Source organism: Podarcis cretensis, assembly GCF_951804945.1.
Source record: "Podarcis cretensis genome assembly, chromosome: 2".
NCBI classification, from domain to species: domain Eukaryota; kingdom Metazoa; phylum Chordata; class Lepidosauria; order Squamata; family Lacertidae; genus Podarcis; species Podarcis cretensis.
Genome location: NC_137171.1, coordinates 64,132,569 through 64,158,777, shown reverse-complemented (window position 1 = coordinate 64,158,777; position 26,209 = coordinate 64,132,569). Strand labels below are relative to the sequence as shown.

General features: G+C 44.7%; 1 protein-coding gene across 1 annotated transcript; it reads right to left on the bottom strand.

The window, feature by feature from the left end:
* GM2A (ganglioside GM2 activator) lies at positions 1–18,749 on the bottom strand. The gene is made up of 4 exons (XM_079968338.1): positions 18,348–18,749; positions 10,593–10,745; positions 4,174–4,356; positions 1–3,218 (listed from the first exon to the last, which is right to left on the bottom strand). Exons 1-4 carry the CDS (start codon positions 18,468–18,470, stop codon positions 3,048–3,050), a joined length of 630 nt encoding a protein of 209 aa, XP_079824464.1. The 5' UTR covers positions 18,471–18,749; the 3' UTR covers positions 1–3,047.
* Positions 18,750–26,209: the final 7,460 nt, after the last annotated feature.

Below are 26,209 nucleotides of genomic sequence, written 5' to 3'. Positions count from 1 at the left end.
TATGGAATAAAAAGATTTTATTCAATACTCTCTTATGGCACCAACACTAAAGGCCACTTGATTTTTTTTCCATCATAAAGATGGATACCACAAAATAAATCAGCTAGCCGCTGCTAAGCATTCAGGGTACAGATAATTTAAGAGATGATTAGAATGCAGATGAAATCAGTAGGAAATTGTGATTATTTGTGAAATGTAGCTAGCTCAAAAAGGGTTTTTTTTGAAGAATGAAAGGTGTTTTCCTAAGTAATATATTCCACAGGTACATATGCTACATCAGTCATGTTCCATACATCTATCCATGTGATTATATCCAGCATCTGGACACACCACGGCCATTATTATTTAAGGCTTACAAGGCACTTCAGCAACATGGTCATATAAAAATATGGAGTAATACTAGCAGGCTGCCATATACCCAGGACACAGGTCTGACAATTTAACATGGGGAGCACAATAACAACTGCATGCTTACAATGCAAGACAGCACAGCAGTGGTTTTGTGTGCAAACCTCTTAGGCAGTACTGTGGGGAAACACTTTTTTATTGATGCATTTGGGTGCAATTATTTGGAAGAGGCTGTGGGGTTATTGTGTGATGCAAGAGGAAATGAAAGAGTTGTTTCTAAGCTGGAGGGCAATATATTTTCTTGTGCCACTCCCCATAACTCTGGACGTGTGCACATTAAATATATTTTAAATATTTTAAAACCTACGCAGATAAAGCAATGCTGCCTTGCCATGTCTAGTGCTGACAAAGGGATTTGTCACTAGGACTTAGGCCCTCCAGGCTGATATTTTAAGTGGACTGGAAGAATGATTTGTTAGGACTAGAGACAGCATTGAGTTGGGAGGACTATGAGAGTTACGGTAGTTCTTCCTTTAGACTCTTGCTCCTCCATAAGTTGCAATGCATTTTCCCCAGAGTCTCAATATTTGTTTGCATAGGAGGGGAACAAGAAGCACATGGTGCATGGTAGAGATGGGTTAGACACAAAAGTATGTTTGGAACATGGAAGGACCAGCTTTTGGGGAGTTCAGATATTCAAGATGGCACTGTGAAATAAAGTGCACAGTCATCATGGCCTATCCAGTATGGCACAAGGTAAGGAGGGTTACTACAATTAACACCCCCAACTGAATACATCAGGCAGAGTTCTATTAATGTCAGTACCAACAAGGGTAATAAAACAGGGCAAAGTATGTTGTATACCTGGAGTACAGGTACAAATCCTTAAAAACTTGCGAGACTTAAAACAATCACCCTACAAGCTTAGGATCTCATTGGGAGGAAAGCAAGGTGGAGGGAAAGAAAAGGAGGAAACACACCTAAGGGCTCCTTCACACATTATGGAGGTTGAGGGAAGAGTTTCCATGAGCACCAGCCAAGCAGGCGACTAATTCTTAGTCCAGATGTCCAGGCTCAATGTAACAGTCTCTTACCAGTTCCGCACATGCAATATGTATTCAGCAAATCTGTTCATCACCTCAAAGAACACAGAAATTATACACAGTACTCAAACTGTCACCATATGGCACAACAACTATACATCTTATATTCATGTCATCAGATTACTTGGTTCATAATGGTACCATTTAGAATGTTAGAATTTTTGTTCTCCTTCAATCCAGAGCACATCTCCTTGAGAATAATAGAGATCTGTGATTCCCCCGCCGCCACCCCCCAACTCCCATCAGTGTGGGATTAATTAGTTCCTTGGGAAATAGAAGTTAAGTAAGCATCTTTCATTTTCTAGTTGAACAAGAAGAGAAAATTCCCACAGAATTGGAGATGTGTCACTTTGCCCAACAGTCCCCAAACTGTCCACAGATACCTTGGGAGAGCACTGCAAGCTTTTGGTCCTTTTCCAGAAATGTTGGCAAGAGTCTTACATGAAATACCATACAGATCTTTTATGTTGAGCGTTTTCCTTCTGCTTTTATCAGAAGCTGACTTGAATAGATAAATCCCACCAAAAACCCCTCTCTCTAACCAAGCACCAAACTTCTGTTCAGAAGATAAACAGGAGCATGAAACAGCATATATGGTTTGGAATCAGGAGGTGTAAAGTGTGTGTGTGTTTTATAGAAGGCTTAGTTCTCTTCATTGTCCCACTCTCTTGCTTGGATCTAGTTCTCATGCACAAAGTTCAACTTAGGCAGCACAAGACTAACAGATATGGGCCTTTTGAGGGATTGGAACTGCTTCATATAGCATGCTTGGTGTATGGCAGAGTGAAGGAGCCACCTTGACCAAGCAGAAGTAAATACAGAGGAGATGGTGGAGCCTGCCTGGCTATTTTGATCTGTGATGCAGAAAGCAGGAAGTGTGGTTTCTTCCCTTGGTTACTGCTTCATGAGTCTGCTCAAGCTATCCTGTCAGAATACCCCAACAACCTTTCCGTATTCTCACAACCCCATAGTTTGAGACCCTGGGGGTGTAGAGGAATCCTATGGACGGTGATGCATAAAGATTATGCATGTGTCACTTTACCAAGCTGAGAAGTTGCACTTACATCTATCTGCATAGCCATTATGCACTTCCTACACCTGTGTAGCATATATATCCAGGGTGATGTGGTCCTGATCCAGCCTTCCCCAACTGGATCCCCTGGGCATTATTGGACCACACCTTCCACTATCCCCGGCCGGCCTAGCCAATGTTTAGCGATGATGAGAGCTCTGGTCCAACAATGCCTTGGGGGAGAAGGGACCAAGGTTAGGGAAAGCTGCCCTCATTATAACCAATGCATAAACACTGGTTAGGCACAGACATCTCAATTTCTGATTTAAAAAAAAATATTTCTGAACATTTCTTCATTGAGTTTGGTGGTTTTTCCAAGTGATTAAAAGCAATCAGCAGAAGTTTTAAATAAAACTTTTTTTAAAGCAGAGTGAAAGATAGAGGCTGCTGTTCACATCATCATCTTGGCTCCTTCTCAGAAGCCATCATAAAAGCAGTTGCAGCTAAGAAGTCTCATTATTAGCAATTCAAGGGGGGGGGAGTAAGAAATGTGGCACTCAAGCCCAAAGATGCCTGCGTTGTAGTCACCAATACCACCGGCTCTCAGAGTGAAGGGAAAGCGACAACCTGAGACAGCCCAGCTGTTGGTCACCATTGCTCAGCATAACCTGGAACTTGTAGTCCCCATTGGTGAGCATGGGAGGCAAATCCAAGGTGGGGATGTAGAAGGTGGAGGAAGGCAAGTTGTAAGAACCCTGAAAGGAGAAAACACACACAAAAATCTGTCAGCCCATATCAGCCAACACTTTCTGCTCCCTCCATCAGATATACTAACAGTGCCAATAGGTAACACTCAATAAGCAGATTTTTTACAGTATGACATCAAGGAGAAATTACAGGTTGATAGGTATGGCCACTGAAATATTCCAGCCCCTCACTGGGAGCCAGCAGGCTCACCCAGTTTGCACAACTGAAAACATACAAACCAATGCACTCAAGCCTGTCAAAATCTAGAAGATGATCTTTTCTAGAAGCAAGAGTGGTTAGCGGAGTCAGCAGCTTCTGACTACTCCATCGCATATAAGGCCCAAGCTGCCGCCTAGAGATGTCCCTATATGAGCAATGCACTAACTCTGAACCTTTCCTTAGGACACATGAGCTGCTAAAAGCATCCCTGAAAAATACCTCGTAGGCTGCCCCTTTTCGGTTTACAGGATGCACATGTGGAGCAGAGTTGGGCAGAAATCGGACTGAATTAAAGGTCTGCAAAACTTGCATGAGGAATGCCGTTTTAAAACTCATCTTTCAGGCTCCAAGTATTGGTTTTCCAGAGGAAACCCAGCTATCTGTTGGAAAGACATCCAGCTCCATCATTCCTTTACTGAACTTCATCATTCTCCCTTAATTTCTTTTAATGCACATGGGGCTTAATTATAGGTGCACTGCACTACGGGGGTTTCAAATCTTTACATGGAGATGTATCTATAAGCTTTCTTATCTGCCCAGCCCCTGTACTTCCTTGATTATTAAACATGCAGCAAATTTGACTGCAAACCTTGGTTAAGCCTATCAGCTGTATGGAACCCCTGTCCTTCTGTGATGGACCTGCACATTCCACAGGGATGTGGAATTTGGTGGCATGCCTTGCAGCTGCCCATCTCATGTGGGAGTTGTTTCTTTGGTTCCCAAGAGGGGGAAGCTTAAACTTACCGCTCTGAAGGGGCAATGGCAAGGAATGTCATAAGACTGCAATGGTTCCGGACATGGCTGGCCGGGAGGAATAGCCTGATCCAGTATGGCACACAAATCTTTATAGGTGCAGCTGCCAAGATCTTGCACGCAGGGGACCTTTATCCACATTTCACCAATCTTCTTCTCCAAAACAACCTCTCCCTAGAAGTAAACATTATACACAAACATTAATTTAACCTCCGACTTTCCTCCTCAAAAATCACCCACAGCTCAAGGCTTACCATAGCTTGGACAACTGGCCATCCTACCTATAGGCCAAGGTTGGGGAGCCTGTAGTCCATCATCATTTGAAAGACTGCAACTCCCATTATCCCTCATCGTTGGCCTCATCATCATCGCCACTGATAACATTGATATACGGTACCTCTTATTACCAGAGGCTGGGAACTTGTCAGTTCCCAGAAGCACCTGAGTGGGCTCTAATTTGCAGCTTTGATTGGAGTCAGCTCTTAGGTACCACCACAAGAGGGCAGTAAGGAGCAACAATTCATGGTTTCTTTATGCTCCCCCCCCCCCCCCCGACTTGACCTTCACTGTAACAGATTACTGGGCAGTATGCAACAATAAAGAAACACAGAACAACACCGCAACATTCGACAGGCAGAGGCAATACGTAAAACTGAGAAGAAACAAATGAATGGCCACATTAGAGCAAGTTCTTGTCCCAGATATACACCACCCCCCTCCCATCCTTCTTTTATCTTGAAAAGCTTCTGCTTCAAAGTGTGCTTGTGTACAGAGGAACTGCTTTTCCTTCCCAGACACTGATCTGCTCAGAATTCCTTCTCCCCTCTGCATCTTCCCTCTCAATGAGAGAAAAACAAATGTGGATGGGTGTGTGCGCATGCGTGTGCATTTCTGAACAGACAAAGTGAAGGGGTAAACAGCTTCTGTTAAACCCTCTCAGTCTGAAACTACCTGCTGCTTCTTCACAGGGTTTTTAAAAAAACAAAAAACAAAAACCAATAATATATTTGAAGATGGCTTTCATATCTCCTCTCAGTCTCCTCTTATCCAGCCTAAACATACCCAACTTCCTCAATTGTTCCTCATAAGACTTTGTTTCCAGACCCTTGATCATCTTGGTCTCCCCTCCTCGGCACATGTTCCAGCTTCTCAATATCCTTCTCAATCTGTGGACATAGAACTCCAGGTGTGGTCTGACCAAGGCAGAATAGAGTGGGACTATGACTTCCCGTGATCTGAACACTCGACTTCTGTTGATGCAGCCTAGAAGATCATTAGCTTTCTTTGCTGCTGCACCACGCTATTGACTCAAGTTAAGGTTGTGGTCACCCAAGACCCCTAGATCTTTTCCACAAGTACTTCTGCCACACTTGGGTTTAAACATGCAACCTGGCTGAATAAGCAAGGAACAACCCTAATTAAGCCTCCCAGCTCCAACTGGTTTGAAAACAGGCCCTACCTGCATGATAGCTCACAAGGCCTCTCTTGCTTTCAGAGATATTTCAGGAGCAGCTGAGCTTAGCTATTTTCCTTCCTCTCACTGAACATAAGGCTGCTCTCTGTATAATAATGCCAGGCATTTCCCTCAATGAGCAAAGTTCCATTTTTCTGCAACATCGGAGAATTCAGGCATTTGCCGTGGCGCCTAAGTGGGCCCATGGCCCTCTGCCCCAGCTGCATCTTCAGTGTCATCAGAACATAAGAGCCCTGATGGATCAGGCCAAAGACCCATCTAGTCCAGATTCCTCTTCTCACATCCAGATGCCTGAGAGAAGCCCCTAAGCAGAACCTGAGGGCAAGAGCACTCTCCATGCTTGCACTCCCCAGCAACTAGCTTTCAGAGGCATACTGGCTCTGACAGTATACGGAGAACATATTGTGATTATTAGCTATTATTGCTAGCCTCATCTCCTCCCCATGGATTTGTCTAATCCTCTTTTAAAGCCATCCAGGTTGGTGGTGAGCACTGCCTCCACAGTTTAACCATGAAGAAGAAGAAGAAAAAGAAGAGGAGGAGGAGGAGGAGGAGGAGAAGTTTGGACTTGATATCCCGCCTTTCACTGCCCTTCAGGAGTCTCAAAGCGGCTAACAATCTCCTTTCCCTTCCTCCCCCACAACAAACACTCTGTGAGGTGAGTGGGGCTGAGAGACCTCAGAGAAGTGTGACTGGCCCAAGGTCACCCAGCAGCTGCATGTGGAGGAGCGAGGAAGCGAACCCAGTTCACCAGATTACGAGTCTACCGCTCTTAACCACTACACCACACTGGCTCTCGTGCTTTCCTTTGCCTGACCTGTCGCTTTGCATGGAGAGTTTGAGAAAACCAGAGGCAGTGTAAGGATATTCCCAGGGTGTACCTGATCCCACTGCTCAAGCACCCGGCATTGCCTCCCCAAGTCTTTTCTCCTGCAAGCTGTTCTCTGACAGTGTCCTTCTTTAGGAACTGCCATTATGGACCAATGTGGTCTTGCTAAATAGGACAGGGAGAGTGCGCCAGCCCCAGCTCAAGGAGGATTCCTGTCCCGTTGTGCCAGAGTCCTAAAAAGCAGCACTGGACAGGAACACACAAGCAAGTCATGCTACCTCTTGTGATGCTTCTTCCCCATGTTTCAAAAAATGAATCTTGCAAAAAAATAATAATTAGGGAGCTTGTGGGGAGATGCAGGAAGGCAGTGTAAATGGAGGGGTGGCAAGGCGTCCACTGGGGTCCCAGAAATGGTGGCACCCACAATGAGAATGAAGCAAAAGGCCACAGCTCTCTGAATGGGAAACAGGTGGTGCATGCATGCACGCACGCACGCACACGCACACACAGGTTCCTCTTTGGAGGTCACCTCCTCTTTCCATATTGCACCTGAAGCCTCGTAAAAGGAAGTGAAGTTCACTTGCACTTCCTCCGATGCCTCACGTTTAAACTCTCTACATCTACTTGGTTATAAAGACTCATCACAGCCTTCTTTCTCATATCTCAAGCCCATTCGAGAAAGGTGCATGCTTTTGCTGTGGCAAGATGGAATGGCAGACCACGGTTTGACATTACAAATGTTAGCATCCAAGCACACATTTCTCCCTCCCTCGCAGCAATTTCCCACCTCCTTTCCTGGTTTGCGGCAACCTCGGTTTGCCATTTTGGCCTAACGGGCCAGCTATGGTTTGTGCTTGCCCTGCAGGAAAGGATAAGGAACCAAGATCAAACCCTCACACCAAGTCCGTGCGCTTGACAAATCATGGTTTGCTGTGGCGCCTGGACCAACCCAGGAAGAATTCCATGTCTGCAGCTGTCCAGGGAATTGTCACAGGAGAGGAAGTGGCAAAAAACAATCGGTAGCCTAAAGGCCCGATATAAGCTCAAGTGTGGAGATGCTTATAAGAAAGGTCTTTAAGAAGGCTGAAGGGCTTCCCTGCTAGTTAAGTCCTATAGGTTATCCCATGGTCAGTGGAGTGCATTTTCCTCTTCTGCTTCAGTTTCCCTGCAGGTCATCAGACAAGCGGGAACATGTGCAGAGGAGGGTCTGGAAACCAAGCCTTAAGGGGAATGGTTGAAGGAGTTGGATACGTTCAGCCTGGAAAAGAGGAGACTGAGAGGAGATATCATACGATAGCCTTCTTCAAATATCTGAAGGGCTGTCACATGGTATAGAGAACATGCTTGTTTTCTCCTGCTGTAGAGGGTAGGACTCGAACCAACAGATCCAAATTACAAGAAAGATTCTGACTAAACCTAACTCTCTGAAGGGAAAAGCTGCTCAGCAGCAGAACTGACTACCGGACATCAGAAGGTAGTGGACTCTACTTCATTGGAAGTTTTTAAACAGTGGCTGGATGGCCTCAGGGATTCTGTAGATGTAAATTTGGCATTGTAGGGGGACTAGAGATCCCTTCCAACTCTATGATTCTACACATAGGAGCTCTGTGCTCCTGTTTCCTTCATCTCTAAAGCAGGAATACCACCACTAAACATGGGCATGAAAATAAAGGCAGCTCTGAAAATCACCAGCAGAATTATACAGTGGTACCTCTGGATGCGAACGGGATCCGTTCCGGAGCCCCATTCGCATGCTGAAGCGAACGCAACCCGCGCCTGCACGTGCGTGCATTGCGATTCACCGCTTCCACACATGCGTGTGACATCATTTTTGAGCGTCTGTGCATGTGCGAGCAGCAAAACCCGGAATTAACACGCTCCGTTACTTCCGGGTCGCTGCGGAGCGTAACCTGAAAACGCTCAACCTGAAGCACATTTAACCCAAGGTATGACTGTACTGTGTGTGTGGCTCACCAGAGCAGCGATGTCACGCTGGCCACGTGACCCGGAAGTGTCTCCAGACAGCGCTGGCCCCTGGCCTCTTGAGTGAGATGGGCGCACAACCCCAGAGTCTGTCAAGACTGGCCCGTATGGGCAGGGGTACCTTTACCTTTACCTTTATGACTGTACTAGCAAGAGAGGTAAAGAGCCAAGCGACTTACCGTACATCATCGAAGTCACACACAATCAAAGTTTCCAGGCCTAGGGCCCGGAAAGAGAAGGTTTTTGTGTGTAGGCATTTGACATATACAGTACATATCTTAGCTACCAAGATTTTGATCAGATGTATTGCTTCAATACAACCCACAAACACAGACCAGCATGTTTTCGCCTGTGTTAGGAGTATTCTCTATAAATAATCACCATCTTTCCAAAAGGGAGGCCATTTCAATACTGACACTACCTCTTTCAGGGTTCTCTGCCAAGGCCACCCCCTACCCCACCCCACTTGGCTGCACTAAGAGGTAAGGTTGAGACTTAACACATGCAAATGAAACAGATTTCAACATCCTATTCCAGCAATGCAGGGTCCCTCCCAGGTCTACAATTCTATGGTCGTGCAGTTGCTGAACAGGGGAGGATGCGGCTTGGCCCAGCCCAGTTCCTGCTGATAGGCAATCAGGTGCTCAGCGGTGGTTAGCATAGCAGGAATTTCGAGTGCTTCATACCCACACCAGCAGAACTTGATCCCACTGAAAACAGCACAGTAACATTTCAGCATAGGTGGTCGTGGTAAGGCCAGCTCCTACCAGCCACAGGATTAAGGGGTTTGCTCAACTCAGCACAACATGCTTCTATTTCAAAAAGGGGATTCTGGAGCACTAGCTTGTTCCAGTTTTGTTTCTTTGGCCGTCGCAGCCTGTTAAGGGGTCTGAATTGTTGTGCAGAAGAAAGCTCCCATTTCTGCTCAGCCTACCTGTGCGACATGTCAAGTAGAAATGTTCATATGTCGTCTACCTAATGACTAGATGTTTTAGGCTCAAATTACCCCACATTAGCACATTAGAGAAAGGAAACCTCTAATTAGGGAAAACATCCCTCAGGAGCTTTTCACAAGCCCTGACCCATCTAAAGATTTGTATTATGCTGGCTGATTTATAGGGGGAAAGGCAGTGCACACCCCTCTGCCTTATCCTAAGGGATATTTCCCATTTAAACACAGGACTGGATAGCTCAGCTGGTTAGAGAGCAGTACTGATAATGCCAAGGTTGCAGGTTCAATCCCTGTATGGGACAGCTGCATAGTCCTGGGTTGCAGGGGGTTGGACTAGGCGACCCTCAGGGTCCCTTCCAACTCTATGATTCTATGACTTCAGTTTTCCATTCAGAGACTCGGACGGAGATCCTATGCCAATGAGAGAGACTCGTCCCATCTAATGAAGTCCTTTTTTCCCCAGATCACATTTTCTTGGCTCATATTTTCTTGACATGCACTTACATATCAAATTCCTTTACTTGGAAAACAAAAACAGAAAAGAAAAGAAGCCTGTAAATCTTGCATATATCCTTTATGCTAGCTCCTGCTACTGAGCTCTCATTCCCACCAGCCCCAGCCAGCACGGCCAATGGTCAGAGGTGATGGGAGCCGGGGTCTAGCAGCATCTAGAAGGCCACAAGTTCCCCATGCCTGTCCTTTTGGAAAAGATGTCTTCTTTCTGACCACAACTCTGGAGGGGAAGAAAAAGGAGGGAAGCAGGGAAAGCTGTGGCCCACACCTGGATTTGGCATTCCTGATGCCCCAATGCAATCTAGTGCCAGTGTCAGATAGGCCTCAGTCCACACTTCCACTTGTCCCATGCCTAAAAAGCACAGGTCCAAGCAGTTTTGCCTTTGTCCCGCCTCTTTTCCTGGGTAAACGTGTGGTTTAGTGCAAAATGGGAACAAACGGCAACCTGTGGAAAACCCCATTGCAGATTGTTCTGACTCCGTGTGAAACCGCGGGTTTTCTTGGGAGAAAGTAGTGGGGCAAACGGAAGTGCAGAGGAGCCCATAGTTGCAAACACGCTTCATCAAGTCATGTTTATCCTCATTAGAGCACTGAAACTGTTCCCAATGTAAAGGAATCACTTTTGCCTAGCTTGGCCCACTGGCCTTCCACATACATACCTTCAGAGGTGAAGTGAGGGCCACAGTGGTAGCAGCGGCTACGCTGACCGTCACATCTCCTGGTATCGAAACTGGATCTGGAGATATGGACAAACTCCTGATTACAGCAGGATCAGATGGAGGGCCACAGTTCTGCCATGCGAAGTTTTGGATCTGAAGGGTTTAGAGGAGAAAATACGTTAGAATAAACTTGTGGAGCTTAAAGCGGAGGAAGGTACTCAGTCTGGCCCTTGTCATCACACTCAGCAAGTAAAGCAAAGGTGAACGTAGCGGAAGATTCCAAAGCAGACTTTTGTGGGAATCTTCCAACCAGCAGGCCTTGGTTAAGGGAAGCTGGAATCCTATTTCAAACAATGCTCCGTGGACCTTGCATTCCTGTCTTCTGATAACACAAACAAGCTTCTATCTACCCAGGCGTCACAGTACTGGGAAACTTGGCAATGCTGCACCAAGCAGACTATGCCATTGCCTTACGCCAGCCCCCATATACTGCAGGAAGAGGCTTCAGTTGGCAAAAGTTCTGCACCACTTAATCAAGAACAAAAAAAACCCTCAGAAACAAAAAGGCATGAAACCTTAATTTAAAAATTGCAACAAAACCAGCAGATGTAATAAAATTATCAAAAGTAGATGAAACCAACAGATTTTAAGACAAATGCACATAATAAAATTGCATGGCTGGGCAGGCTTGCCCTTGGTGGTCTTCAATTCATTTCCCACCACTATTGGAGGGCTGCTCCCCTCCCCTTTTGTTGGCAAGCATGCCAATGATCCATGTTCATCTGCAGGTGATGACGGCACTTTTAAGGTCACCTCAGGCGACGACCATTTCCTAAGCTCTGTAATCAGCATGCAGCACACCTGGTAAGCATGCCTGCTGTCGAGACTCCAACTCATTCCCAGAAGTGCTTTTTTTGGGCTTAGGAGTTTCCCAATGTTTGATTCAGCCGTTGAACAGACTGGTTAGACAGGGGCAACTCCCCTTGGCCCCAACCCATAAAACCTCTGTCGTCTCAAGGACACCTGCCTAGATGTTCCCAAGGATCTCTTTTGATGGAGTACAGCACCAAAATCTTATTTCATCACACAGCACTCCAGGCCTCTACATGTTGGAGCCGCAGCACTCCTCAGTGTCCTGCCCACTGTCCTCAGTTTGGGGTACAGCCCAACTTCAATGATTCACCAACCTTGAGAAATGCACGTATCCTTCTAAGGCTCCCCCATCCCATTTCTCAGCTTAGGGTCCTTTATCAGAGATCAGACTCCCAACGCTTAACATTAAATAAGTGATATGGAAGGGTGTTCTCATGAGGCTCTTGGCTGAGATTTTTTCTCTCTAAAAAGCGGTGGTCTAAGAGCAAGGTTGGGAATCCTGTGGCCCTCCAGAGGTGGTTGGATACCCAAATCCCATCTGCCAGGATGGCCCATGCTCAGGGATAATGGGAGTTGGAGTCAAGGAAAAACCAGTGGGCCACAAGTGAGGCACTGCTGGCCTAAAGCAGGCTTCCTCAAACTTGGCCCTCCAGACGTTTTTGGCCTACAACTCCCATGATCCCTAGCTAGGAGGACCAGTGGTCAGGGACGATGGGAATTGTAGTCTCAAAACATCTGGAGGGCTGAGTTTGAGGAAGCGTAGTCTAAAGTGTCCCTTGACCACCCACATAGCCCAACAGGGACCAAAATACTGGGCAACCATATGCCACTGTAGCTTTGCAAATGAAAAGCCACGTTGCCAAAACATGTCTAAGGCCGGGCATTATTTCTTGTTTTATCTGACAACATTTACAAACTGTTTCACCGCAAAACAAACTCACAAGCCTCTGAGAAGTTTACAACAGTATAAAACAAAGCATGAAAATATATTGAGTAACGAAAAGGTTTGGGCATGCCAGTAAGGTCTTCAGTGCAACACTGAAAAGAGGTTTCAGTTTTCTGCAGGTGCAAATGGGGACTTCCACAAACAATTTTCATGCGCCTCAAGAGTGGTCAATGCAGAGACTCTGGGTTGCCATAGGTAGAGCATGAGACTCTTAATCGTAGGGTTGTGGGTTCGAGCCCCACATTAGGCAAAAAGATTCCGGTATTGCAGGGGGTTGGACTAGATGACCCTCGAGGTCCCTTCCAACTCTACAATTCTATGATAATTAGAACATCCAGAGCAAGGCAGCAGTTGGGTGTTGAGCAATCGGCAAGAGTACACTACTTCAAAAAGTAGTAAAGAATTTGACAGGATACTGGGACATCAGCTGATGTTCTCAAGTTCACTGTGGGTCCTGTTAAACAGGCCTAGCTTTTGCCCTAAAGCAAGTAGAACTGTCAGGAGGGAAGGCATTGGCATTCCAGAAGCAAGATAACCTTGGCTTTCTTCCATCCTGCTCAGATATATGCTCAGAATGTACAAAACCTCCTTCCACATCAGCATGTCGACACAGTTTGTTAGCCACAGTTACGCAATACACTTTGAAGTAATTGCTACGATTAGCTTTGTAACTGACTTCTGTGAATGGTGAAATGTGGACTATAACGCTGGCTACGGAAATTATGCGAAACATTTTGGCAGTGAACAACACCCCACTCACCAAGACAATTATCGTTGGTTTGCCCTTGTAATTAAAGAACAACATTCCTGCTTCAAAGATATTTTTTTTGAAATGGTCCAGTGGCCATTTCTTTTATAACCAATGGCTTTTATAACCGATAACATTTGACCAACCAGCTAACTTTTCATTTTGGACTTCACAGAGGTCACAGATGGAAAAGGCTGTTTGACCATGGAACGGACTTCCTCAGAAGGTGGTGGACTCTCCTTCACTGTAAAAGAGGATGGATGGCCACCTGTCATGGATGTTTAAGTAGAGATGCCTTGGACATCTCTTCCAAATCTATGATTCTATGCTAGCTTCCCACAGGCATAAAAGTTTTGAAACGGAAGAAAGTTCCATCGTATAATAGCATGCCTGAATTCTGAAGCAGCACAGTTCCAAAAATGCTACGTGGCATTTCTGACAATGCAGATCAGCTCCAAATGTGACCCAAGAGGGAGGGGGAAACCTTAGGCACTAGATTTTGGGAAAGGATGCAGTGGCTGGGAACAATTCCTTACCTGAAACCCTGGAGAGCCAGAAAATATATGGGATGCAATGGTCTGACTCAGTATGAGACAGCTTCCTATGTTGCCAGTACAGGAATTGAGTACACATAATTCTGTATTGCTCATTTTGTATCACTTTTAAACCTATCACCATTTATTTTGGGTACTCTTTTAAAAATTATTCTCAGCTGTTTTTATGTTTGTAAATTGCCTTCGGACCTATGTAGAAGGTGATTCATAAACTAATAAAATAAGTTAATAAAAACAAACCATTCTAGACAGGAAAGTTTTGGCCCAAGGTCCAAATGTCTTGGGAAGGTTGGTACTAATACAAAGCTGGAATTCAGAGGCAGCAAAAAAAAAAAAAAAAAAAATTGGAGAGGGAGCTGTTTACAGTTAGGTTATGGAAGAAACACTTCTGCTTGTCATGACCTCTACAAAATTTCTTTTTTCAGACATGGAACAAATGTTCTTAACAAAACAAGTTCCCCAGGTAGCACGTGGACTCAAGGCGTGGAATGGAGAAGTGCTGTATTTCACATGTTTTGATTGCAAAAGATCACAGTTTCAGTTCTCAGCATCTGCATATAAGCAGGGCCCAACCACCAGCTGAAGTGATCTAGAGGCCCGCAGGTTCCCCATTTTTGATGTTGTTGTTGTTGTTTAGTCGTTTAGTCGTGACCTACTCTTCGTGACCCCATGGACTAGAGCACGCCAGGCACTCCTGTCTTCCACTGCCTCCCGCAGTTTGGTCAGACTCATGTTTGTAGCTTCGAAAATGCTGTCCAACCATCTCGTCCTCTGTTGTCCCCTTCTTGTGCCCTCAATCTTTCCCAACATCAGGGTCTTTTCCAGGGAGTCTTCTCTTCTCATGAGGTGGCCAAAGTATTGGAGTCTTAGCTTCAGGATCTGTCCTTCCAGTGAGCACTCAGGGCTGATTTCCTTAAGAATGGATAGGTTTGATCTTCTTGCAGTCCATGGGATTCTCAAGAGTCTCCTCCAGCACCATAATTCAAAAGCATCAATTCTTCGGCGATCAGCCTTCTTTATGGTCCAGCTCTCACTTCCATACATCACTACTGGGAAAACCATGGCTTTAACTATACGGACCTTATTTTTGATGTAGAAACTCTTATATTATACACAGTACTGAACAGATAGAACAAATGACTTGCTTCAGGATCTTATTGCTATAGAGAATCATAGAATTGTAGAGTCGGACAGGACCACAAGGGTCATCCAGTCCAATCCCCGCAATGCACATTTTGTCCAATGGGAGGTTCGAACCCACAACCCTGAGATTACAAGTCTTATGCTCTACCAATTGAGCTATAATATTTGAGGATCAGTCGCAGTACGCTGCTTAGTCACATAGTGCCAAGAGAAACATCTAACTGCACTTGCAACATCGTTTTTATGGTTGAAATGAAATGGAAAGAAAGAGAGATCAGCATATTGAGCAATGGGAGGTTTGGGGCGTGTAGGCAAATTCTGATTCAAATTCACATTCAACTGCAAAGCCTTGGGCATTTTCCTATTACCAACAGTTACTATGATCCATGGGCTTGTCCACACTTGAGCATTACTCTGCTGTTAACTCTTCCCGCATCCTACCCCACCAGTTTGAATTAGACCACAGAAATCCACACCCACACATGTGAATTTGCATATGAGGAACAACTTTGTTCTTTCCCAATCATAACAGCAGGCTTTCCCTTTTGTGCTTGTGTTTGCCTTCAAATTTGTTGCTTCTATTATGTCAGTTAAATACTGACAAGGCATGTGCACAGAGCCTTTTTTTAAAAAAAGATTCCCCACTCAAGAAGTTTGCAAAAGCACACCATCAGGCAACGTGTAAATTTCCTTGTACAGTTTTCTTGCAAATCTGAGGGAACAGAGAGAGAAAGAGAGAGAGAGAGAGAGAGAGAGGCTAAGTGCCTGACTCTCCATTACTGGCATGCTGGAAAAGAAATTAAAGTGATTGTAAACACTCAACACACACTTTTCGGATTGCTGCCCAATATATCTGGTGATGTTTTTTTAAATATGATTTGCTTCTGCAGTTTTCTGGCTTTCTGCAAATCTGAGGGATCAAAAAGATCGGGAGAGCACCAGAAATAGTTATGACCACAGCTGGGGGGGAAATGAAAGCACTAAGGAAGCAGCAGGCATGGAAAGGAGAATAGCAGAAAGTGACCATTAATCCACCCACCCCAAAACACTGAAACAAATAGCCTGTGACCCTGGTGGGGCAGTTTAGAGCCCATTTTCCCCTATCTTGGGCAAACCTGAATTTACAGGGGGTAAGTATTGAGACTACAGTGGTACCACGGGTTAAGAACTTAATTCGTTCCGGAGGTCCGTTCTTAACCTGAAACTGTTCTTAACCTGAAGCACCACTTTAGCTAATGGGGCCTCCTGCTGCCGCTGCACCGCCAGAGCACGGTTTCTGTTCTCATCCTGAAGTAAGTTCTTAACCCGAGGTAATATTTCTGGGTTAGCGTAGTCTGTAACCTGAAGCTTATGTAACCTGAAGCGTATGTAAGCCGAGGTACCGCTGTACTGTTCTTTGAGGGCAATGTCCTGTGGTCTGCGAATTAAATGGGAACGCAAACAGCTGCAAACACACAGGAAAACCTGGTGCAAATAAGTCGTACACTATAACTGTAATTACTACCTTACATCTTGGCTTGTACAAGTCCACATGACCCTGGTGTAGCTTTGCAAGTAGCCATGTTCGCCTGGGTCAAGATGCTGCCTCTGAATGACACAGCAATAATGCTTGATGAGCTTACCACAGATCATTACAGTCTGAAAACCTTCCAACCCAATAACTGGTTCTGATCCATCCCACGTCAGCTGGGCAGATTGTAATGCTCCACATTCCACCTGTCACTAGTGGGCACAGTATTATCCTGGCGGAACAAGCAGGCCCAATTAGAGCTCTACTTATTATTCCTAGACTATGTTATGCAAACCTATTAATGCCACACCATCACACTGATGAACATCTAACACTTATCCAATTAACACTTATCTAATTCACTTTCCGTAAGTGGCAAGCATTAACTGAAACACTAAACCCAGCATATGCAGAGTCATTGTGACTGCCTATGGAAACAAAAGTTTAAGGACTGAATCATAGCACAGCTCCCCGAGCTTCATCTAGTCCAACCCTGTGCAATGCAACTAAAGCATCCCTGACAGAAGGCCAGCCAACATCTGCTTTAAAACCTCCAAGGAAGAAGAATCCACCACCTTCTGCAGAGAGTCCATTCCACCACTGAACAGCTCCTGATTGCAGCACATTGAAAGATCATGCCATGATAAATTTATTAATCTTTAAGGTGCCACAAGACTCTTAGCTTTGTTGCTAGAGCTTCATTAATTATACCGACTTTTGGAAGGGGCTAGTTATCAATGCAGACCTCAACAGAGAGGCTAAAGGAAGCAGGCAGCGTCAACTGTAAGAATAGCCTCCCACCACATGGAATGAGAAGAGTTTTCCACATGCAAATGTATCTCTGTGCAGAAATGCACTTATAGCCTAAAAGAGAAAGCAATTTTTTGAAGGCTTTTACAAGGCACACACTTCTGCGGAAGCAAATTTAGGAACCGAGAAATATGTTGAAGCAGAGATTGCTGACATAGTGCTCTCCAGATATTGGAGTGCACCTGCAATTGACCCCAGCCATCATGGCCAAAGGTCAGGGATAAGGGGAGTAGCAGTTCATCCAGCAACATCTGGAGGAAGCTATGCTGGCTAGCCCTGCCATAATGGGCTATCCTAGCAGAGGTGTATGTGACTCACCAGTGCCAAGATGGGTACCACCAGTGTGCAAACATTGGAGACATGCCCCCCACTCGAATATTTCCCATTTAACAACGACACCCCCCATCCCACACTCCCTTTAATATTAAGTTTTATTAGTTTTCAATTACAATCCAATAATAGCTACATTATAACAATATCAATTTATAATACAATTATTAATACCAATCGTTCAAATCCAGAATTATATAATTTAGATAAAGTAGCCCCCCCACGTGCTAGATTTGATGATTTTCTTTACAGTAGTTCTGCATTCCAAAATCTTAATTTCAATTATTATTTCATTTCTATACCACTTTATATTTTTAAGAAATATAAGTCTCAAAGTGGTTTACAGCATATTAAACATCAATAAAACAATGCAGACTCAAACATTTCTGAAGAAAGTTAGATATCAAGTACAGTCAAAGCAACACAGTTAACAGGAAACCAAAATACCACCTCAAAAGATTTCAAAAGAAAACACTACAAAGGAGGTCAACTACAGAATACATATTTAACACAAAGTTAACAAAAAACAAAATCTTAAACATTTCAAAAGAAAACACTGCGAAGTGAAGTCAAATATAAAATGCACATTTAAGACAGCATAATTAACAAGAGAAGAAAATATTATAAGCATGACACGGCTGTTAGGCAGGCACAAAAAGATGGGCCACAATAATAATCTCTCCTCCAACAACTGCACTTGTATTCGTGTTGACACGTTAAATGATTTATAAAACCGCAAGGGAGGAACTCAGAACTATATCCTTGTTCTTCCTGTGTCCGTGGTGTTTCTTCCATCCCGAGCTCCCACCCCGCAAGAGATGCCGAACAGCTGGCCCCTTACCTTGGTGAGCCTCAGGGGCCAGTGCTTGTCCAGCACGGCGAACCGCTGTTGGGGAGGGCCGCCGACCACAGCTGGCCACATCTGCAGGGCGCACAGCGCCAGCGAGAGCGCCAAAGCGGGCATTTCTGGGTCTGCTCCGGAACGCAGGAAGGCGAGGCTGAAACTGAACGCAGCGCCAAGGAGACCGAGGAAGCGAAGCGAGCAGGCGGATCACAAGCGCGGAAAGGGCGGGTGCAAAACGAGACGCTGGACTTTAGCTGCTCAGGAGTCGGAGACAGAAAGCACCTGACACCGTCCCAAGCAAGCGTAGCAGAAGACGCTTGCTCAGTTCAAGTGCCGGCTTGTCCTTTCCCCTGCAGGGACTAGACACACAGGTTCCCCTCCTTCCTCAATCGCGTTTAAATAGGGATTCTCCCCCCCCCCTCGAGATCAGGCACCGGGAAATGATCACCCAGCATGCCCTTGATGGAGGGAAGCGGCTCTGCCCTCTGCTGGGATGGAAGGCGCATTTCCCCCAGATAACGCAGGAAAGGGAGAGGAGCAGGCGCTTCTATTCACGCGCAGACCGTGTTTCATTTATAAAATAAAAGGTCGGGATCAGGCATTCGAGGGCATTGCATCTTTCTCATCCCACCTGTGGCTTGGCTACTCTAGAGCGATGAGGCCAAGGCCCTTTGCATGCGCACAAAGGCATCTTGTGTAGCCATAAATTCCAGAGCCTAAGAAATAGTTTTGTCGGGAGGGAGAGAGAGAGCCCTGTTCAAATTAAGTGGTACTTATAAACGGGAACTTCAGGTTTGACCCACTTTTGGGGTATGATTTTTATTTATTTTTTAGTTTGAGGGCCAAGGGTTGTTGGTTATAATTCATTTGTTAATAATAAGGCTACACTTCTATACACATTTACCTGGAAGTAAATCCCATTAAAATCGGTGGGACTTCCTTCTGATGCAACATGTATAGGAATGCAGTATAAACATATAATTGCAGATGAATGCAGGGGACCCAAATTACAAACAATAATTTACTTAAAGTTCATTGAAAAGATGCATACATTGCCATTCTGGGGATTGATATCCAAGGTAGTGTCTGCAAGGGGTGTTTTTGTTTTTGAGTAGAGATATTAAAAAAATAGAACAACCCTTCAAGCTAAGAAACAAAAATCATGAAGGAAGCTGAGTAATGTGCCTCATTCGCTTGAATTCACAATACCTTAATTTCTTAAAGGATAATCTGTCTGGCTGATGAAAACTAAAGCATCTGCTGTCTGTGTGCTGAGCAGATTTCGCTCCACCGCATCACAAATTCCAGTCATTCACTTTTATGGGAGGAAGTAAAGATGCATCTGCTCAGGCCTCAGGGCCACCATCCCTTTGGGGGCTAAATCTGCCTGCATCCTCTGGTAAACGCCTCTCTCTGCCTCAGTAACTGGGTCTGGTGGGAGACAGAGGCCAACAACACCTGGGGAGCCACACCTTTCCCCATCCTTGCCACAGGTGGGCTGCTGTTGCTAATGGCAACTGTTGCTGATGGCAACTGTTGACAGGGAAGGGTGGGAAGCGATTCAGCAACTTCTGGGCCAAGGGTACATGTGTACATGGTGTTTGTGTGTGTGTGTGTGCGTGTGTGTGTGTGTGTGTTGTACTGTATACTGCCCCAGAAGGGCTCAGCATAAGTAGGTCATGTGAGAGAACAGAGTAGGATTGTTTTATTTTTGAGGCAGAGACCTATGTTAAGTGGTTGGGCCAGAATAAACTCCAACCTTAATTCTTTGGCCTGAGATCTTTGCCCTGGGCAGGAGTGGCCCATCTGGTTTCAACACCTGCCCTCTCCCTCTCCAAAGCTTCACTTACCAGGGCCATAAGGCAGTGGCTTCCGGCAAGTTCTCGCAAGATCACGCGGGAGTTTCATGAGATCTTACAAGAGTTCCATATGATCTTGCCGGAAGCTGCTGCCATAGCCATCAAAGCAGGATTCCACCACCAAAAGCGTCTGCTTCAGTCTACCACATAGGCAGGCCGGCCCTGGACTTGGGCAGCTGTAAACTATAAACAGCCGAGTTATTAGAATAAATGTTCTATGTGTTGCTGTTGTCACATATTCAACAGAGGTGAGGGCTCTGTACTGATGCCTGAATTGCAGGTGCTGCTCAGCCCCCTCACCTTTTGCTTCATTTTCCTTTGCTCCTATTTTAGAAGGCTATAGGAGCAGGCATTATTTGGCTAAAACTGCAGGCGGCAGGATGTGGGTGTGCATGGATTTAATTTAGCCCCCAGACAAACACGCACACCTTTTCTCCCACAGCAGCTACCTCAGTCTGCCTCATGGGTGGCCCTGCAGGCAAGGATCTCCCAGCCCTACCTGCATGCAACTTCTGCATGCAAAGCAGATGCTGTACCACTGAACTTAATTCACTTTTCTCCTCCCCACTTTTATCTTCAGCTGGAGAACTGGAGAGCCTAGGAAACTGTAAAGGAGACTCTATTGACTTCTCCACTTTCTAGTTATGCTGAGTATTCCAATGGAAATGCACCATAGATGTGGGGAACCTTTGGTGCTCCAGATGCAGAACCTCAGTTAGTTAAGTATTTTTATTGATTGGGGGGCAGCTGCTCCTCCTGCCCCCCCCCCCGCAGCTATGTCCATGCTGATGGAAGTTGTAGTTCAGCAATATCTGGAGGGTTTCATATGTGCCATAAAGAGCAGAATGGGGGAGAACCAGGTTCAAATCCCAGATCAGTGATGCATCTCAATAGGTGACTTGGACCAAATTGTCATCTCTCACCCTATATAGCTGTTGAGAGGATAAATCGAGAGTGGGGCATCATGTACTTGACCTTGACCTCCTTGGAGGAAAGGTAGAATACAAATTCCACCTAGAAATTTAGCAAAAGCATAAGACAAAAATAATTGCAGGAAGCCAGCTGAGCTGGAGAGCTGCATGCTAGGATGCCTCCACCAAAAAATCCTAAAGAAACCCTCAAAATCTATTTACTGTGCACAAATGATGGATAGGCAGGACAGGGGTTGCGGACTGGCCCATTACTTTCTCTGCTGGGCTGGATGAAATTGCCTACATGGGTTTTTCCAATGCTGTTGTTATATTCCATATTCACCATGTCAAAGTCATGGGTCGTTACTGCCCTGTATATAAGGAAAGAATGAACAGAAGACTTAAAATTTTTTTTTTTTTTAAATTTGTGTCCTGCTTTCTCCCACCCCCAAAAGAAAAACTAAAAGTTGCTTACAGCAAATGAAATACAGTGGACACTCGGGTTGCGAATGTGATCCATGTGGGATGCACGTTCGCAACCCGCAGCATTCGTAACCCGCGTCTGCACACACATAGGTTGTGATTTTGCGCTTCTGCGCATGTGCAAAGCGTGATTTAGCGCTTTTGCGCATGTGTGACTGCCAAAACCCGGAAGTAACCCATTCTGGTACTTCCGGGTTTCAGCAGTCCGCAACCTGAAGCAGATGCAACATGAGATATGACTGTATGCAAACCATAAAAACAAATCCACAAAAAGCATTAAGCAACAACCATCAGAAAATATTATCTTTCATAAATGACAGGTGAGCTAGACCAACACATCTTCTGAGAAAATGGGAAGCCATTATGCAACTGTATGGCGCATATGAATCAGGTGTGGAACTTACACACAGCCTTTTTCCCCTCAGGGCACATACATTTAACCAAAGAATTTGTTGCATTATCTTTATAAGATGTGTTAAGGTTTTATTATGGGTGGAAGTCTCTGGGAAACCAGTGTGAGTTGTGTCTTTTGGGTGTGCAGAACACAGGACACTGAAGCAATCTTTTGATGATGTACTAAAAGGAGGGAGGGGGTGGGTATATGATATTTACATGGGAAAGGCCCTGTTTAACCCACACTCTAGGTGTAACTTATTGCTGTTACACCCATTCCACTGACTCAGCCAGCCTCTTATCCAACCTTGCCATGCCACTGCCACTCAACTCTTATCCTCATCTCACATATTCAACCTCTCGATCACATTGGAAGAAGAAGAAGAAGAAGAGTTTGGATTTGATATCCCGCCTTTCACTCCCTTTAAGGAGTCTCAAAGCGGCTAACATTCTCCCTTCCCTTCCTCCCCCACAACAAACACTCTGTGGGGTAAGTGGGGCTGAGAGACTTCAAAGAAGTGTGACTGGCCCAAGGTCACCCAGTAGCTGCATGTGGAGGAGCGGAGACACGAACCCGGTTCCCCAGATTACGAGACTACCGCTCTTAACCACTACACCATTATGGCTCTGCTTTTATTTATTTTCTTTCTGCTTCAGTTTATTTGGTCTAAAGACCATAAATTTATGGTCTAAAGACCATAAATATCAAATGCAGCATACAATTTTCAAGATACCCATAGCAGAGAGAGAGAGAAAATACTATATACATGCACACAAATTGTGCCTTTTAGAATATGTGTACAGTATTGCAAAATCCATGAGCAATCAGAAGGGAGATACATCAAGGGGATCCACATTCTGTCTCTCAGGCCCAGCACTACAAATGCAGTCAAAGGGTTGTCCAGATTCCTGGCAAAAATGGTGGAACTCTTATGAATGACAGTGACTCCCTATACCACTGCCCTCCTCACATTCCTATCCATCTTCACCTTAGGATTGCTCCCTTAAAACTTACAATGCACTACGTAGAACTTTGCAGCTAAAATTCCACTGTTAGCTTTGTAACAAAAGTGTAAATCTACAATACTACCCACTTTCCTGAGATTCAACCCTATTAAGCTTGAGACTTCTAAGAAGTTATGTATGTACAGTCATACCTTGGTTCTCAAATGCCTTGGTACTCGTACGTTTTGGCTCCCGAACGCCGAAGACCTGGAAGTAAGTGTTCCGGTTTTTTAATGCTTTCCGGAAGCCAAATATCCGACGCGGCTTCCGCTTGAGTGCAGGAAGCTCCTGCAGGCAATCAGAAGCTGCGCCTTGGTTTTCGAATGTTTCAGAAGTTGAATGGACTTCCGGAACGGATTACATTCAAGAACCAAGGTACAACTGTATGTCTGTTGCTTTAGGTTTATTTGTCACTAACATCTGGAATGGCTAAATCTGGGGTGGCTAACCTGTGGCCCTTCAGATGCTACTAAACTGCAGTTCCCATCATCCCTGTCCATTCGCCATGCACTGACTGGGGCTGATGGGAACTGGAGTCCAACAACAACTGGAGGACCCCACAGGTTTCCCACTCCAAGATGAAGGACAGTCTTGTTGACACCTAATCATACAGTGCATGAGTCGAAGAGATGTTAGCTTTCCATAGCTTGTTGTCTCTACCAGATGAGTACTAAATCCTGCAACTGTGCTCGAAAGGAGAATAGAGGGAGGGAGCATGTCTCTCCAGGACCTTGGAGGTGCAAAAGTCATCTGAAGAGCTATTGCTCTCCTTCTTTAAACCACATTTTCTGGCTGCACGAGAGGGAGCATCTGGAAGGTCAAGGAGGGCACGAGAACGCTTGGCTATTTTTAGCAGGTCTGGGTTTGCAACAGCCTTATTTAGCAATTTGGCTTAACAAGAGTCAGAGAGTCCATATATCACTGTGTGAGAGAGAAATTTTGCAAAGGACTGAGACAATGAGATGTATTCATGGAACATATTGCTTTGTTTCGCACCAGCCAGGCAATGACAACTGCTTCTTCCCTTGTCCTCTACAAAGGCTTAAAGGAAGGAAATAAATAGTATATCTCCTACCGGCCATTCCCTCCCTCCCTTCTGTGGAGGCATGATCTTTTCATTTTCTTGGTATCAGCAGAGGAGAGAATCCCTCTACCATGGGTTTATTTGCACTGCCAAGCTCTGGTCCCTGCTAGGCCTGTGAAATACCAGAGAAGCAGTGGGCCGCCAGGCCTAATCCTCAAAGTTATCATAACAGTGTACACACACCCAGCATCAGCCAATACATTTGCTGAGAAATGCCACAGCTGGCTGCCAGATGGAGCCACTGCTGGCTGCCTAGGTTGAGCTCCTGGTTACACTGACTCAATAGAAGGAAGTTGGGCAGGAAGCCATGTTGCATTAAGCAATTTGGAATTAATAGGCATGGCTAACTTGAGTGTCAGTGGGTCTGCTGCTCCAGCCTTCTGCAACCTAGTGCCTTCCTGATGTTTCTGACTAGAACTCCCATCAACCCCAACCAGCACAAGCTGATGGGAGCTGTAGTCTGAAATATTTGGAGGGCACCAAGTTGAGGACAGCTGAGCTATTCTATGTAGAGGAGGGATGGGACACCTGTGGTTCTACAGATGTGGATTTCCCAATTCCCATCAGCCCGACACTCTAACCACTGCTGGTCCATAGATCTGACGTTGCCACTCATTCCTGTATTTGCAGCGGCATCTGCTTGCAAGCTATTTGGTACAGACTCTCTGGGGGAGAGAATGATGATCTGTTTAACACAGGCATAAGGAGTAGGTGTCATGTACCTCTTTCTATGAGAGTTATACAACTAAGTGGTAAATTTGACTTACAGCCCTATCAATTGTCCTTTGAGTACTTTCTAGAGATATGTGACTTGTTTGCATGCTTATTTATACATTTCAGAGTTTTATGTCAGCATTAAAAGATAACATGTATGGTCATTAAAAGGTAACATATACCTGGAATAATAGTTATCTTCACCTGTATCTTGATTTTTTTTAATTATTTTTTAAAATGTGATCTAAAGGGCACAAACAAAACTGGTGGAAAGTATGGTTAAAGAGAAAATAACCAAGCACATAGAAGAACAAATTGCTGAAGCAGAACCATCACGACTTTAGCAATTTTATTTATTTATTTATTTATTAAAATAAATAAAATTTTTAAATTTTTATTAGGAATTTAAACAAAACATATTATCTTAAAACATATCATCCTTAATTCCCCCCATTCCCCCCTCCCCCTCCCTCCCATAAAACCTCCCAGAATCTATTCTCGAGCTGCTATCATGTACATGGCTGTAAAAAGTGTACTCTTTATCAAACATATGTCTTATTCTCCAAATATCTATCAAATTTAAATTTTGAGTCATGTCGAAAAGGGTTTTTGACAGTTTACCTTCTTTAGTCTCTTTTTTCCTGGCTGATCTGTCTTTATCTAAGGATGGAACTCCGTTTAAATCTCCCATTAAAATAATTTTTTGATTTGTGAATTCAAGTAGTTCTGTCTCTAGCTTTTTGAAAAAAATTGCTTTTTTATCATTAGGCGCATAGATACCGACCGGTATCACTTTCTCTCCCTGGATTTTGATTTGTATAATTAAAATTCAGCGTTTTTCATCCTTCTGAATCAATTTGGGTTTAAGTGCATGATTAATATAGAAAACAACTCCTCTCTTTTTTGTTTTATCTGATGAGATGAAGTACATACTTAATTTTTTATTAATTAAAATCCTTCTATGCTTTTTTGCAATATGTGTCTCTTGTAGACAAATTATGTCTAATTTCTGTTTTGCTATTACATGCTCAATCCAATGACATTTGGCTCCACAGTTTAAACCATTTACATTCCAACTCAATATTTTAAGATTGGACATTTTCGAAGTCAGTTACAATATTTGTTTTCCCTGATGCTACCTCTTCCAGTGCTAGTTGTTCCAGAGCTTTCTTTTGCTCAGCTCAGGGGTCTCTGCCTGCTCTTTCTCTCCCTTATCTCCTATGTCTCCCAATTGTACACTGGCCCATCTGGCAGCAGTCGCAGCAATAGCTTTCCTTGTTGCTCTTTCCATACCAGACATTTCTTATCTGTTGGATCCCAGCATTATATGAGCTGTTCAAGGTCACACTTGCAAATTCTGAGTCTATTCAGCTGTGAGACTATCCCCCCCTCCCAGACTTCTCTTAGTTT

What these genes read in the sequence shown, in the direction of transcription:
- GM2A (XM_079968338.1), bottom strand. Translation starts at nt 18,470, where the DNA reads ATGCCCGCTTTGGCGCTCTCGCTGGCGCTGTGCGCCCTGCAGATGTGG. An exon ending in GGCCCCTGAGGCTCACCAAG is followed by an intron (nt 10,746 to 18,347) that starts GTAAGGGGCCAG and finishes TAAACCCTTCAG; the next exon opens with ATCCAAAACTTCGCATGGCA. An exon ending in GCCATTGCCCCTTCAGAGCG is followed by an intron (nt 3,219 to 4,173) that starts GTAAGTTTAAGC and finishes TTCTCCTTTCAG; the next exon opens with GGTTCTTACAACTTGCCTTC.